The sequence below is a fragment of the Grammomys surdaster genome, unplaced genomic scaffold (assembly GCF_004785775.1).
Source record: "Grammomys surdaster isolate TR1022 unplaced genomic scaffold, NIH_TR_1.0 213, whole genome shotgun sequence".
In the NCBI taxonomy this organism is placed as follows: domain Eukaryota; kingdom Metazoa; phylum Chordata; class Mammalia; order Rodentia; family Muridae; genus Grammomys; species Grammomys surdaster.
Genome location: NW_021604658.1, coordinates 10276052 through 10293382, shown reverse-complemented (window position 1 = coordinate 10293382; position 17331 = coordinate 10276052). Strand labels below are relative to the sequence as shown.

Below are 17331 nucleotides of genomic sequence, written 5' to 3'. Positions count from 1 at the left end.
CACAATACTAAATGAAATTTGCATACAGGACTCCTTTCTCAGCTAGACTTGACAACTTATTGTGCTGATTCCTTTTTAAAGCTTCGGTATTATTTTTGGAAAAAATATCTTTTAATGTTATTTATTAAAGAAAAGACATATCAATGTTTACTTAAAAACAAACAAGAACAAAAAGAGGTAATGTTCACTTGAGTGGGAGATCTTTGGTTTGGTCCCTATAGTCTGGATTGGTATAGGAGAAAGTAGCAGAAAGTGACATTTGTTCTTGCCTGTAAGGTTGTGGTTCTGCTAGGCCCTCTTAAACCAATCCATATAGTTCACTCTATTAAAAAAAAAAAAATGAAGAATCAAACATCAACAAGATAGAGCACTACAGTTACAACACAGTATGTGCTCGATGTGTTGAAATAATAGTGATTTCATAGATATATCTGCCCTTTGGTTTTAAATGAATATTCTTTTAAGTGTGGAAGACTGAATGACCCAGGGCTTGACAGCCATCTTCATCCAAGTCATCTGCCTTCTCTTGCTGGCAGGAGGGAGACCTTCAAAGTCTGGATTGGCATAGCATGAACTAGCAGAACCATCATTTACAGGTAACAACAAATTTACCTTCCAGACTCAGGATGCGAGGTCTACCTCAGGCTCCTCCCAAACAAGGAAGATCTGCTCCACCACTTCCTGCTCCAGGGCCACTTGTGAGAGCTATCTGGGAGCGACTCTCCTTCCCTGCAAAGTAAGCTGTCATCAGGTCCTGTAGAGATGGCCAAATCCAAATGCTGAGGGGGTCCCCAACACAAATGTATGATAACCTTCATCTATCTATCTGAAAGAAAATAATCTGGCAGGAAGTCTTATTTCCTTTACTCCAAGAACATTCCCAGATGGTCCAAATAGCCCAGATGATTGGTATGCAGATTCTCAAAGGGCAAACATAATGCTAACAGAGACAAAGATATCCTTCTATAGCACTGCTAACCTGTAACTTTTGATAAACACGACTAACCTTCAGAGAGTATAAATGGGCAGAGGTTAGACTTGAAATTGCAGGTAGGAAACCAAGAAAGCATTTATCCCCATGATAAAGCAAACTCCATCATTATGATTCCTCAGAACAAAAAACTGTATATGGTTACTACAGTGTATCTATTAGAGAAAGATTAAATAAATTTGATTATAAAAGATAAGAAAAGAAGCTGGGCACAATGTTGCACATCTGTAATAGCAGTACTTGGAGGCTGATGCAGGAATTCTGGGTTTGAAGCTAGCTTGGGATACATAGCAAGGCCCTTTCTCAATTTCCACCCTGACCAAACAAAACAAAACAGAACAAAACTTTACCATCGTCTCATTCTCTCTAGAAAGTATACTCACCTTTTGATCAGACACAAGAACCTATTGGGGGGCAGCGTGGGAATAATGCTAGCATAGAGATGTAGGACACAAGAAAAAATGGAACGCATGAAAATGTCTGAGAAAAATGCTATACATATGGTAAAAAAGGAAGAAGACTGTCACTAATTTAAAACCTTCCACCCTCTTTTTGAGACAAGGTCTTACTCTGTAGTCTAGGTTGACCTGAAACTCACTATGTAGACTAAGTTAGCCTTACACTTGTTGTGATCCTCCTGCCTCAGCATCTCAAACAAGGAAGTGGTAAGATTACGGTTATACACTAGTACTTATGGGTTTAAAACTCCTTAATTAAAATAAAACAAAACATAGCCAATCACCAGGAGACCCCCACCAAAAACCAAACAAAGCAAAAAACAAAATCCACTCTAAGAAAGAGTACGAAGTTAAGACAATAACATAGGTTTATTTAGGCTTCCTTTTAAGTTTCCCTGTAAACCCACGGCAGGCAGGCGACTTTCAGTGTGGGGCTTGCTACCTTTGCAGAGAACACACTTTATGCTTCTGTTAGTGGGGGAGGAACAGTAAGAGCCAGAAACCAACTCAAGGTTTATTTTCATTAGAAAGACATTTTATAATCTAAGATAATACACAGAGGTTTTATCTGTAGTTATAATGAAGTTATATTATGTATTTTCCAGAGTTCTCTGTGTGGGTCAAAGACAGAGGGCAATATACCCTAAAAGGGAACTTCAGTAGGAGAAGTATTTCTCAAAAATACGTATCTAAGAAATTATATCATGAATTTTACTATGAAGCTAAGCTATTGCTATCACTCATATACAAAAACAAGAGGGCTTCTGTTTTTCTATCATTAAAACAAGTATGTATGATACACATTGCAAATAAGTAAGAAAAAACTTATTTCTTCAGGAAAACTGCACCCAGGTCAGAAACAAAAACAACAGAAAGACTATATTATGTTAATGATACCAGGTATATTCATGGAGGCAGAATGAAAAGGTCAAATAAACTCTGTTTTCAACTTGTGGTAGATCATGCCTCCAATCTTAACATATAAGAAGCTGAGGCAGGAGGACTGCTATGAGTTCCAGAGTAGTTTGGTTTACAGAAATCCTGTTTTGAAAAGTAACCAGTCAACAAATTATCCCACAATCCATATCACAAAACCCAGCACTGTTCCCCAATCCCAAGTCATAGGGCAGCTAGCTACAGGATATGATGTAGGCAGGATATGACGGCACATCCTCATAATCCCTCTTACAAGGCAGAGGCAAGAACATTTTTAATTCCAGGTCAGCCTGGGCTATGTAGTGTGAGATTCTATTTCAGTTCTCTGCAAATCAAACACTCTCTCTCTCTCTCTCTCTCTCTCTCTCTCTCTCTCTCACACACACACACACACACACACACACACACGATATATAAATAGCTGTGAATCTGATGAATCCATACAACATATCTAAGTGGTATATGGTTGTATTAGTATTATGTAGATTTTTTTTCCTTGTCCAGATACTACTAACCAAGAACTAGAAAAGAGCTGAAGAAATGACTCAGTGCAAACTGTTCTTGTAGAGGATTTTAATTTGTTTCCTGACACCCACGTCAGGGAGTTCACAACCACTTGAATTCCTGCTCCAGAGGATCTGATATCTTTGGCCATCATGGGCATCTGTACTAGGTATGCATATTCACATGTAAGCATATACATAATTAAAAGTAATCTGGAAAAAAAAACTGAAGACTTGTGAAAATTAAGTTTAAAATTATAATCCAGCCTCTCAAAAAAGTAGTAAAAGCTTTATTGAAGAGATGGTCTAGGTGACTAGAAAGTTTTGAAGAAGTTGCCAGCTTCGTGACTATACGACTATATTACAGATCATTTCTTTCTCGTTTGTTTTAAGGCTTTTGATAAAGGTCGGATTCTGCAGCCAGGTGGGGCTGGAGCTCACAGTGCTCTTGTTTCAGCTTCCTGACTGCTGGGATCATAAACATTTGTCACCATATCTGGCTTGATTTAGGATTAAGTAAAAATATACCCACATTTCAGTGATTTCCAACTTAAGATTTGTCAAGGAAAGGGTGGCCAAGGGTTGGAGACCATAGCTCTGACAGAGTTTACTCTGTCAAACCAGTAAGTGTAGTTTCTTGCTGTGATGGAGGTCTAAAAAAGGACAAAAGGGACTGAATTTTCATTGCAGACTTATCTTTTTGGTGGTACTGAGGTCTCATCAACTTGCTCAGGCTGGCCTTAAACTTGGTGAACATTTTATAGCTGAGACTAGCTACAGCAGCAGGATTGTTTCCAAAGATTGTTTGTTTATTTATTTACTTACTTACTAGTCAAAGCCACGGACTATCACTTTATTGGCCTAGCACTCAGGGTAACTTAGGCTGGCTGCAAACACAACGGCAGGATACTTGGCTTAGCCTCTTGAGTGCTGGGACTACAGTTATATAACACCATGCTTGCCTATAAGGTAGATATCTTTATTTTTCTAAATTTTATTTTCATTTTAAATTTTTTTTTATGTACGTGTGTCTTTATACACGTGAACTGATGGTCATAGAGGGCACAGGCATCAGATCTCTGTGTTGCTGGAGTTCTAGGCAGTTCTGAACCACTTAACACGAGTGCTGGGAATAGATGTTGGATCCTATACAAGAGCAATATATGCACTTTACTTGCTGCGCCATCTCTCTACCCTTATAATGTACTTTGTAGAAACTTTGTTTCTAGAAATTTAAAAAATTTCACACTTGAAAATGCCTGACTACCTGGGCAGTGGTGGCGCACGCCTTTGATCCCAGCACTTGGGAGGCAGAGGCAGGCGGATTTCTGAGTTCGAGGCCAGCCTGGTCTACAGAGTGAGTTCCAGGACAGCCAGAGCTACACAGAGAAACCCTGTCTCGAAAATCCAAAAGAGAAAATGCCTGACTGTTAAGTGATAATATGGGTATCTGGACCCTTACACGAGAGGAGGTTAGTTAAGCAGAGAATCCAGGTTCAGGATTCGGACAGCACACTCATACCAATTTTTGTTTCAACAGACAGCTTTGGTTTCGCGTCCCACATTAGAGATGTGTATTTGCAATTAGGTTTGAAAAATAATTTCTACCAATGTGAAGATGCCTATCTGGTACCTAAGTATGCAAGAGGGCAGATGTCAAGTCTCTAAGAAGAAAACCCTACTAGAGAATGTATTAAGTCTTAAAAGGATGATGGTATGAGACACGGTCTCTCTTTCCAGCAATTAATTCCTGGTAACACCCTTCCTATAGCCCAAATCAGTAACTTTTTTTAGAAAGATATCAAATGATCGTGGGGTGGGGTGGGGTGGGGGTGGGGAATATTGGGGAGTCAAACTGAATTTAACATAAGGTCTACCTCTCAAATCAAATGGTTTCAATGGAAATTGTTGATTAAAGCAACAAAGCAATTCATTGTACTAAGACAAAGCGTTTCCTCTCTAACAAAAAGAAAACAGCAAAGAAATGTGAGTGGAACAGGAACTGGTTCTGAGCGAGAAAGAGAAGGTGTCACGATATCCTTATGTGTAAGTTAGCTGTTCCAATCTACACCACAGAACATCCTTTATTGCTAGTCTTCAACTCACTTTGTAGCTGAGACTAGCCTTGAACTCTTGATGAATGCCCTTGCTTCTAACTTCCAAGTGCTGGCATTATAGGTATATGCTGTCACACCCAGTTCCTGAAACTAAATTTTAAATTATAGAAATATTCTTGTTTTGTTTTTTTAAAGCAAATTGCTACAAGTCTAAAGGTCCTTTCTTACCATCTCTGTCCCCTTTCAAACAGTTCCCCTGCACAGAACCACAACTATCAGTCCAGTATACAGCTTTCCAGTCCTTTCTAGAATTACACTTATTTCCAGGGTACAATTACTTGCTCTATGACCATATCAGTCTTAAAATAGCAAAGCTTTAAACAAAACCAACCAACTTAATTACTGTAAGAGATGTATTCACAAAGAACTTTATTTCATATAACTGTTCAAAGATATGGACAGGAAATGAAATTACAGTTTCAGGACCTTGAAATGCTATTTTTAAAATATCTTGGCGACTTATATAAAAAGGCATGACCTAATTCATGACATAAAACATTAAAAAGAAGATCTGAAGAAAGATGGAAGCCATTTAAAAAGAGACAACAGACAGATGTATCAGGAATCTGGGATGAAGACTTACTATGGATTCTGAGCACCTCAGCACCAGAGCAACAGCGTGAGGACTGTGCTTGTGATCTATGCTGTACAGTGGTAGGCATGGGCTCTTCTGCCAGTGAGTGATGATATCCAGCTCTGCACTTCTCTTTCTACTTGTACCTGGTAGAGCCACATTCATCACCTATTTCTCTAGCTTGACATTATTTACCAAGAGCACAACAGGAATCGCTCACTTGACATAGGTAAACACCTAAAGGTTGCATTTTAGGTTCTCTTAGATGGCATGCCACAAAGAGCTTAACATTTGTACATTAAAGGAAGTAAACCAACAAATTAATGCACCGGGATTTAATACATTTACATCAGTGAATTAATATGCTTGAGTCTGTAAAAATCCTTCTTCATTGGCAGAATAAATGAGAACTCACTTGAATTTCATGGTAAGAAAGCATGTGCGGTTTTGTTCACATGTTATTTAATAAAGCCCTTAGCAGAATGTTAAGTGTGAATAAAACTTCATTAATTTCTAACTTTTTTCCTGTTCATGTATGCACAGAAACAGACTTTAAATATAAGTTAATCATGTCATGTTATGAAATATTAGAGTGGGGATGGTGTGATGGCTCAGCGGTTAAGAGCACTGACTGCTCTTCCAGAGGTCCTGAGTTCAATTCCCAGCAACCACATGGTGGCTCACAACCATCTGTAATGGGATCCGATGCCCTCTTCTGGTGTGTCTGAAGACAGCTAGCTACAGTGTACTCATATACATAAAATAAATAAATCTTAAAAAAAAAAAAAGAAATATTAGAGCAAATTATCTTAAGATTAAAGCGAAATGACATCTGATACCTTTTTTTTAACATTAAATGCTCTGAAGAGAACATCTTTCACACTGTTTTTAAGACACAGATCATTTACTCCAGCTTACAAGAAAACATTCCTGCTGCTTCCTTAGGGTGTTTTTTTTTTTTTTTTTTTTTTTTTTTTTTTAACATTTGAAGGCAAAACAGGACCAAGGAAAAACACCTCTTTTAGAAATTACTTGATCAAATCCCAAAGTTCTTGAGATAAAGGTCTTAGGTTGACGATGTAACATGCTGGTAGCCAGCCAGGTGTGTTATAGAAGACCCCATTTTCATGTCTCCAATGGTTCAACAACGAAACTGGATGAGACAGCATTTATTACTTTTCAAAATAATTTCGCCAGGCAGTGGTGGCACACACCTTTGATCCCAGCACTTAAGAGGCAGAAGCAGGCCAGCCTGAGTTCGAGGCTAGCCTGGTCTACAGAGTGAGTTCCAGTACAGCCAGGGCTACAGAGAGAAACTCTGTCTCAAAAAAACCAAAAAAAAAAAAAAAAAAAAAGCAAGCCATATTGTAACTTGTGACATGCTGGTGTCATGCTTTTATTTTTTTTTAAATGTTGGAGACAAAAAAGACACAGGGCCTCAAATGTTCTAGGCAATCACCTGTCCCTGAACTCTAATACTTCAAAAGCCCTCAAAAGGGACTTTTCATTTAATGGGAAGATATTACTTACAAAACATAAGTTATTTTTAGCCATTAAGTATAGTAAAGGAGAAACATTTTTCTCTTTTGGTATAAGCAAACACTTTCTAAGGATAAGATGATTAGGTGCTGCCAGGCAGTGATGGCACACACCTTTGATCCCAGCATTTGGGAGGCAGAGGCAGGCGGACTTCTGAGTTTGAGGCCAGCCTGGTCTACAGAGTGAGTTCCAGGACAGCCAGGGCTACACAGAGAAACCCTGTCTCAAAAAAACCAAAAAAAGAAAAGAAAAAGAAAAAAAAAAAAAAAGAAAGGATGATAAGGTATTATTGTACATTCAGATTTAAAGATCCAGTATTTCATGGTATGAAAGAAATTCCATACTCACATGCTTAAAACAGGCAACTGGAGCTGCTATGAAGCTATTGCTGTTGATGTAGTTACCCCAGCTGAAGCCTTCCACGGAGATAGCTGAAATGAAATAAATTTAGATATAATTCTCTAACATTTTATTTACAAAAATTTATTTATTGTTAAGGCCTAGGTGACAGTTATATGGCTAGTCTGCCACTAAAAGGAAACTTTCTCGTATGTTTCTGCTGTTACTAGAAAACTTTTCTTTTTTTAAAATTGTATTTTGCCGGGCGGTGGTGGCGCACGCCTTTAATCCCAGCACTTGGGAGGCAGAGGCAGGCAGATTTCTGAGTTCGAGGCCAGCCTGGTCTACCGAGTGAGTTCCAGGACAGCCAGGGCTACACAGAGAAACCTTGTCTTGAAAACCAAAAAAAACCCCCAAAAAACAAAAAAAATTGTATTTACTCTTTTTTTACAGTCCGGATTTTATCCCCCTCCTGGTCTGGTCTACCCTCTGACTGTTCCATATCCCATACCTTCCCCCTGGCTCCATCCTCATGAGGATGTCCCCCACCCCAACTAGGAAAACTTTCTAATGCCAAGATTGATTACATATTCTGTGTCCCTGGACACCAACCACGATAGAAGTCAGTAGAACTGTTTTATATAGTTTCCTCCAATAAGCTTGGAGCCAAACCAACCACCCAGAAGCACTTTCTACACCTATGTATAAGCTACCCCTGGGATAGACTCTAACATAAGAGAGACACCTGCAACAATTTAATATACTATTTGGAATAAGACTTCCATAGTGAGTAGTGGTCCAGTGTTTTAAGTTCCCAATACCTCCCTGGAAACTGACATTTCTACTTGGCAGAAATATGGAGACGTGTATGTGGGTAACTGACATCCCAGTAGACAAGACAGGACAAGGGAAGTCCCCTGACACAGGTGAATACCCCAGCCAAAGGGAGTAAGATAAATGTACAAAGACCTGCTCCTAAGGAAATCCCTTCTCCCTAAATCCTGATTGGTGAAATAATTGGGAACTGATGTTTGTATATTTTGAGCTTAAAAACCCTGTAGGATCTAACTCAGGGTCATGGTTCCGTTCTTGAATCTGGACCACGGGCCTAGTCGACCAGTCCGGGAGCCTATGCTAAATAAACTAGCTGTGTCTGACTGAGATCCATGTTAATATAGTTTGTGAGGTAATTCCTGGATCCCAACACTTATGTGGGTTCCAGGGACTACATTCAGGTTTCTAGGCTTGGTCTCAAGTACTCATACCTGCTGAGTCATTTCGATAGTCTGAAAGTTGTTACTGTTTATTATTATTATTATTGTTGTTGTCGTTGTTTTGAGACAGAGTTTTTCTCTGTTCTAGCCCTGGCTGTCCTGGAACTCACTCTGTAGACCACGTTGGGCATAAATTCAGAGATCCACTTGCCTCTGCCTCCCAAGTGCTGGGATTAAAGGTATGAGCCACCAATGCCTGGCTTTGAAAATTATCTTTAAAAAAAAAAAAACTTAAAAGAAAACAAAATTAATTTTTTAGAAAGAAAAACTTCAGTGAGATGTGATGATACATGCCTGTATTCAAAGCACTTAATAGATGATGGCAGGAGGATCACAGTCAGCTAGGGCTATAGAGTAAAACCCTCTTCCAAAAATCCACTCTCACCAGAAGAATAAAGTAGCTAAATAATACAAGCTTTTATTAGTTAAACCCCTTTTAAGTACTTGCTACTAAAAGTATATCAGATTTCAGAGTTTCAGGGATTTTTAGGCGTCTACACGTACTTTATTGGTGTTTAAATGACAGATTTCAAAACATTTGGATTTCAGATTTTCCTTTTGATTGTGCTGCGAACTGAATGAGGACCTTATGTACCAGGTGAAGACTATCACTGAACAAGTGCCTTCCCAGATCAGAGTTTGTATTTTCTGTTAGGAGTGTCCCACTTGTATTTATAAATATAATACCACCAGTATAACATCTTTTTGTGTCCATTATTCCCCTTTGCAACAGTTAACCAACCAACCATCTGATACCAGGAAGCACACAGTCTAAATGTACCAACAGAAAACACACACAACCCGAGGCTAAAATGCTGTTACTTGAAACTAGGTGAATAGATAATATTTCACTTTTATTACACTTACCAGAATTACCTGCTTTTGTCTTTGCTTGATTTTGCAAGGTAGCTTGATACTGAGCATAGGCAGCTAATTTAGCAACTAAAGGTTGTTTCTGAAGGACTTTTGCTTTCTTTGTTGGAGGCTTACCCTGAAACAAGAAAAGTTAAGTAAATAGGATTCTTCTTCATCCCTTCACAACCAAAATCTAACATGACTGCATACTACTCATTCTGCTTAAAAATTGAGGGTTTAGAAAATTATTAAAGCAGAGAAAACATACAAGGAATTTTAACATTAGAGTTTTTTTTTCTGAGTTCTGCTACAATGTAGTTATCTAATATGGGCAGTAGAGCTGGCGCAGACTAAAACAGCAATATGCGAATTAATATGTTAATAAAAATTATATCCCATAGAGTGTTAAAATATAGGATGTGGTGGATACTCAACTTCTCCTTAGAGAAGACAGAATCAGGGTTATTCACTCATGCAGCTGCAAAGCAATGCTACTGATATGGTAAGAGAAGTCAACTGAATGTTCAAAGAGCAAGTGACTGAGGTTTATACCTTTAGTGCTAACGCAAAAGGTCAATGACATAATGATCATGGCCAAATTCAGTGTGACAAACTGCATCCATTTGGGTACAGACCACTGCTCAGGATCTTTGGGAACTGTCTATCTGAAATATAGAAATACATCTAAGTGATGTATTTCCTTCATCTAGGGGATTTAAATAACTCAGTGCTATGTAATGATCACAATACATTAAATAAGAGAGACTGTGATCATACAAAAGATAGCTACAAAAATCAGTACTATAATGGCTTAGGAAATTTTACATGGTATGTAAACAACTGAGTCAAGGAAGTCAAGATACCAGTACTTTGTCAGCACTAATATATATTTAAAAGAGGATGATTTTCTTTTTATTTCATGGATGTTTTAAAAAAAAGGTGAGTTATATTAACCAAACATATTTGGTTAAGGCATCAAACTGGATGAATTCAAAAGTACAAAGCTGAACTTGCCTATTATGAACAAAGTTGGGGTTCACCCCAGCAATAAAAACCCTAAGAACAAAGAACAAAATCCAACGTACAGAGCAAAGTTGAGGGAAGAAAACAAAACAGAACCCCCACCCCCACCCCCAATGAATCATTCTCTTCCTTGATAGGAACTGAAGGACAAACTGGGTGGGGAGCACTAGAGAGAATAGATTTATGTTCTACATAGAACAAGGTATTTAATTGTACTTATGTGGAAAAGGTCTTATTCATTTATACAGATAATTTATAGCTCATCTCAGATAGCATGTTTTCACCATGTAAGATGCTCCAGTTTACACTGCTCATGGCTCCTACATTCCTAACAGTGCAGGTTGTAAACCACTGGCCTGTAGGCAGAGGTGGAGTGCAGTGAATCACAGTCAGATGACCAAGGAGTGAAAGCCATGGGAAACAAAGGAAGAATAAGAAGGTTTCTGTACCGTTACCTGAAGTCTGGCCAGAATGCTTGCCTTCTTAGAGTTTGACGAATAACTTCTTGAACAAGAAACACTACAGAAACGTTTCGTTTTAGAGTAAAAAGCATCTCGTACACCGACCATCCCACACATCTCGCAGGTAGCTAATCAATATAAGATAAAAACATCGGTATGAACATCATATAATAAAATCAAATGTCTCTACCTGTTTAGTGGTACTTATCTAAAAATATGCAATGAATTATTTTTCCCTATCTCTTACACAAATGATAGAGAAAAGTTAGACAGGAACTGATGGTAGTGGTGGTAGTGGTGTCTCCAAAGTCTAGCAATTTCCTGAAGGCCTAAAGGCTTTAAAAAGGTTGGGAGAGTATGGTGATGCATGTCTGTAACCCAACACTGAGAGTGTGAGTGTGTGTGTACAGAGACAGGCCCTGTTTTCAACTAAGATTTTTCCTAATGCTTATCATGTTGCTAGCAGGCATTTTCATTCATTCATTCATATATATATATATATATATTTGTTACATGTTTTGAATTTTAGCTTTTAATTGGGTTATGAGAAAAAGACTAAGAGGACTGAAACATAGCTGAGGATTAACAAAATGATAGCAAAAGCCTTTAAAGCACTGCAAAGGTTGAAACCAAAAAAGAACAAGAATTTAGAAAAATTAAGAGGATTCTGTCAAATTATGTCCAGGGGTCATGGAAAGATGGGGCAAGCTTCAATTCTGAGGTAGAAGTCTACTAGTAACTAGTCAGAGCAGGAGACAGCTTTGTTTCTGGTAGGTACTGCATAATGACTAATAGTTTGAAAGGCAGAATTACATAAACAAATGTCACCAAAGCTGCAATTCAAGAAAGACAGAGCTGGGTCTGTGCAGGCAGTCTGAGGCAGAAAGGCTGAGAGGTTGAAGGTCTACCTAGGCTGCAGAGTGGATTCAAGGCCAGTATGGGTAACTCTGGAAAATCCTGTCTCACTAAAAGGTGGGCTGGGATAGAGTTTAGTGGCAGAAAACTAGCATTCATGAAGCTCTACGTTCAATCCTTAGTATGAACCTAAGGGGAGCTGGGGGAGAAACCTAACAGGTTAATAGGTTAATGTCTCACCCAAATGGTTAGGCAAAAGACACTTGAAGCATAACCAGTACTTATGAATACATGAAAAATGGAAACAAGACAGACTATCCAAAATCTAAGGCTTTGTGTCCAGCAGAGAAAAAAAATGGAATAGTTCCTTGTATAAACTCTGTATCATTAAAAGATTTCTAATTATCTTCATTTAAAAAAAGAGGGGGGCTACCATAGTGGTGTATAGTTTTAATCCTAGCAACTAGGAGAAAAAGCATGACTGGTTTCCACAGTAAGATCCTGTCTCCAACAAAACAAAATCAGTCAAGGGTCAATGAATCTGACAAGAACTATACAATGTCAAACTGCACTGCTCCTTTGTGATAAGATTTTCTACACTGGTGTGACATCACTAAACCACAGCAAAAATATTTAGCAATTGAAACTCACTATGTAGCCCTGGCTGGTCTGGAATTCTGGAATTCACTATGTAGTCTAGGCTGGCATTGAACTCACAGAGCTCTGCCAGCCTCCGTTTTCCAAGTGCTAGGATTAAAGGTGTCCACCATCACACTAAGTTCAATATTTCTGAGGTGAGTTTTCAGTTTTGTCAACCATGACAGAGAAATATCAGTTGAAATTCTTCTTGTTCTGGTTTGTGGTGCTAGGTAACACGGTATCTTTCCACGCAAGAAAAAGCTCTATTACTGAGCTACACATCTGTCTTTCCGTATGTACATGTTCTTCTTCTTCTTCTTTTTTTTTTTTTTTTTGAGAGATAGTAGCTCTATGAAGTCTTGCCTGTTGTAGAACTTGCTATGTAGACCAGGGCGGCCTTGAACTCAGATACATCCTCTTGCCTCTGTCTCCAGAGTCTCTGGGACCAAAGGAGTACACCATGCCTGGTCCTATGAACATTTTAATCAATTGGGTTATCTTTTTGTTTTGTTCCCCAGACAAAGTCTCATGTAGCCCAGGCTGGCCTCAAACTTTTGGATCTGCTGTTGGGATTAGTGAATGCATACCACATATGATTCTAGTGGGTTTGATAAATGAAGTTCTGTGACAGTGTATACACAGCAGACCACACACGCATAAGCGCTGCTTGTGTGCATGAGAGCCAGGGGTCAACTTCAGCTGTTGTTCCTTAGGTGCCATCTTTCTTGCTTTCTTGAGACAGTCTGGTTCAAAGTTTACCAAGTAGGTTAGGTTTCCAGTGAGCTTCATGGATTCCTGTCCCCACCACCCTAGTTCTGGTTGGAATTATGAGTCGATACTTGGCTTTTTATGTGCTATCTGGGGATCAAACACAGGGCCCCATGCTTGCATGGCAAGCAGTCTACTAACTGAGCAACTGCCTCAAACAATGAAGTTGATTTTTACAGAAAAAATTGTTTCTGGGATGGCTTCCCTGTGTAGTCCATACGTATGCACACTTTTTATCTGTGGTCCCAATGACAGAGCCCAGGGCCTTGTGCATGTTAGGGAAGCACTGCCTCTTGGCCCCTTGTTTAGTCTTCAAAATAACACTACCACCAAATGAAAAAAAGTCAAAACAGCTTTATTTTGGGTCGATCTTAAGCATATTTTAGTACTGACAACTACTACAAAATGAGACCACTTTCCGTGTAAGCTAGAGAGCACCTTATTACTAGAAGTGATAGCTTATGCGCCAGGCCTAGTGGGGCAAGCTGAGGCAGGAGGACTACCTCAGTTTCAGGTCAGCCTGTAATTTATAGTGCAACCTCTTCTGAAAACCAGCCAACCCTTCCTCAAAACACAAACATAATGCCCCCCACTTCTGCCCTAAAACTTGGAATAAATTATCAGAGTAAACCTTATCTGGTTGTTTTTATAAACTGTATGAGCATTCCTACATTCAGTTCTAGAGACAGTCAATAACTGAATTTATTGTATACTAATATGTTGTTTATAATTTTGTTCTACTTGCTTCTCCCTGGAAGGTAGGATAAAGAAATGAAACACAAACTCTCCAACGTTTTCTGGAACTCCTGACTTTCAGGCTCAGTTTCTTCATTCCCTTAAAAATGTTAAATGAGAGGCAAGGCATGGTGTCATTGTTTATAATCTCAGCACTTCGGAGGCAAAGACTGGATGATTTTGAGTTCTAGACCCATCTGAGCTATACAGCAACACACTATCTCAAAATAAAATAAAAGGAAACTGAACTAACCTAACAAATAGGTCCAATGAAAACACAAGCTCAAACGTAAAGTCACACAACAGGTCAAAGTGCAGACACTCACCCATGCCAGATTTACCATCTGGGTATGTGTAGACTTGTCCATTATTTTTGATAATTGGGAGGTTGGACGGTAAAGGAGCAACTTCTTCTTCACTCTCCTCAGAACTGGAGCTGCTACTTGTGTCCTCACTGCAGCTATCATAGCCGTCAAACATCCCGAACAAGTCTGCTTTTTCTTTTGGATTGTGAAGAATGTTCTGTCTTTGTAGAAGAAACCAGTGACATATGACATAGTGTGCATATACGTCCCCTTTACAATTTCTTAGCACAAATTCTGCTAAATGAGATTTGACAAGTGAAAGTCTAGTAGAGAACTGATCATTTTTGTTTGTTTAATATGATAGGGTATGTATTACAACTTGGGTTGGCCTCAAACTCAGGTGATTCTCCGACTCAGTCTCCCAAGCTGCTGGGATTATAGGTGCAGGCTTAGCAGACAACACCATATCCTTTTCAAATATTCTAAGTGTCTTTTAAAAAAAAAAAGTATATGAGTGTTTTGCCTGCATGTATGCCTATGCACTACTTGTGTGCCTGGTACCTATAAAGGCCAGAAGAGGTCATTGGATCCTCTGGAACTGGAGTTATAGACAGTTGTGAACTGCCCCACATGGCATACTGAACCTGTGTCCTCTGGAAGAGCATCAATCACTGACCCATCTTTCCAGCCCTTTTTCTTATTTTGAGACAGGTTTGCCTAAAGCTAGCCTTAATCCTTCTGACAGCTGAGTAGCTGAGAATTCACAGGCATGTCCTATTGTGCCCAACTTGGTTCTTCAGATCATACAAGGGAAATATTATACCCTAAAGAATATTGACTTAGGAGCTTCCCTTGGAAGACTTTGCATACACCAATTATGTTGCCACAATTCCTAGTCCCAAAGAACGCTTCTATTGTTCTGAGCAAGTTTTGGGTAGTTTTATAATTACATCTATCTTCAAAGAGTCAAGATTTGATACTATTGGAATATTTAAAAAGAAATTATCAGATTCTAAAGGCAATTCCAAAAGAAAAGTTTTTCTATTTTACACTTATGGAGTAGGTGGTAGGGAATGGGCTAATCTTCATTTGATAGTGCGGTGACATGAACACAGAATTTTGATTAACCTGACATTATTACCTGAGAACTTGAGTTTTTTCTTTTAGTCACCCAGTAACTACTTATCAAACAACTGTGCACCTCCACCATAACTGAGGGCAGAGACAGAATAGTGTACATAGCAGACACAGTTCTTAATAGAGCAGTTATGTGACAACAGAAAAAGATGGGGCTGGTGGCATACTCAATGGTAACATCATCTTTAGTGAAGTATTTATTACAAAGCACTTTATTCTGGAGACAAAGCATTCCTCTAGGAATTAAGCTTGTTAAGACACACGATTTTTTTTTCCCCCGAGACAGGGTTTCTCTGTATAGCTGTGGCTGTCTGGAACTCACTCTGTAGACCAGGCTGGCCTTGAACTCAGAAATCCAGCTGCCTCTGCCTTCCAAGTGCTGGGATTAAAGGCATGCACCACCACTGCCCGGCTTAGGCACAGGATGTTTTAAAGGCAAGGTGAAATGTCATCTTTGAGGGAAACGCCTTAAGCTTAAGAAGTAAGCAACTCAAAGGCCTGCAGGAAGTCCCTGAAACTGACCAGATACATTAGATGCCTCCTCTCCAAGCTAAGGACTGCTGAGAGACATTGTCTGGAAGAGGCAGAGACCATCTGAGCAGTGACCACACTGAAGCAGTGTGCTTCAAGCTTTCAGCTTTTGTGAGCTGTCACAAAATGCTGGGGTGGGCTTTGGAGATAGAGCTGTCATTGCTCCTCCTTTTAAGTAACTCCTCACCCACAGCTCTGCAAGTAACTCTAATCAAACTTACTGACTCATCAAATTGGAATTTGGTGGTATCCTTATTTTGGTTTGTCATCAAACCATGAGTAGATTTTTGTTCATGTCTCCCCAGGAATAGTGTCACACACATGAGTGTCACACACCCTGAGAATAAAAATGGTGACCCTTGAATATTTGCTGTTGGAACAGGCAGAGGAAGGATCAAGATAAAGGATTTTGAGTTGGGCATGGTGCCTTTAATCCCAGCACTAGGAGTAGGGTAGGGTAAAGTGGTGAGGGGTGTGTGTGTGTGTGTGTGTGTATGGAGATACAGATAAATCTCTTTGACAGTTTAAGGTCAGCCTCATCTACATAGTGAATTCACAGGTCCTTTGGTCTGAATGTGGCTTTGGTCTGTATGGGAAAGAGTGTGTACCATAGATGGCCAGTAGTCAAAGATGGGTAAGAGTGTTCTTGAGCTCCTATAGACCTAAGACAGAGACATACATCAATAATGCTATGTATGTTTTCTATGACAGGTAATAGGAGCAATATAGACACTGTCCTAAGACAGACATGGTTGTCCGGCCACTCTTTACCCTACACGGGATAATGGAAAACAAGTAAATCTTTTGCCCTGTCTAGCTGCTGGAACTGCTCATCTTTAAAAAACTAATAAGGGGGAACTGTGCTCTCCCCCCAGCCTTGAGCTGGCTGGAAAGACCTTGTTTATGGCTGCATGGACAACTTCCTACAGGAACTTAGAAGAATAGACTGCCCCACTGAGCTTGCCTTGAGACATAATCCCGCTGAAACAAAGGAAGGGTTCTCCAACCCATCTCCTACTGAAACAAGGATGGGTTTGGTGGGGGCTTTTCCTTTGAATAGAAGAGCTGAATATTAAACTTTGAGCCTTGACCAGAAAACTTTGTCTTGGCTTCATGCTTCTCTCCAGTCTCTGTCTCCCTTTTTCATTTCCAGACCCGCTTTCAGGTGATCCCAGTTTGTCCGTGGCTGCAGGTGGTTACAGTACATGATAGAAAACTGTCTAAAACCAAAAGCAAAATCTATAGGATTTGGGAGCTGTAATACTTTTGATACACTGATCTCATGGCATAT

General features: G+C 39.4%; 1 protein-coding gene across 4 annotated transcripts in view; it reads right to left on the bottom strand.

The window, feature by feature from the left end:
• Positions 1 to 17331, bottom strand: part of Mbtd1 (mbt domain containing 1) — a 63819-nt gene that overhangs the window by 26421 nt on the left and 20067 nt on the right. For all 4 annotated transcript variants that reach the window (XM_028772492.1, XM_028772490.1, XM_028772493.1 and 1 more), the window contains exons 4-7: positions 14394 to 14593; positions 11065 to 11198; positions 9599 to 9722; positions 7467 to 7549 (exon numbers count right to left, since the gene is read on the bottom strand). In XM_028772492.1, coding sequence (XP_028628325.1) covers positions 7467 to 7549; positions 9599 to 9722; positions 11065 to 11198; positions 14394 to 14593 — 541 coding nt within the window. The remainder of the gene's footprint in view (positions 1 to 7466; positions 7550 to 9598; positions 9723 to 11064; positions 11199 to 14393; positions 14594 to 17331) is intronic.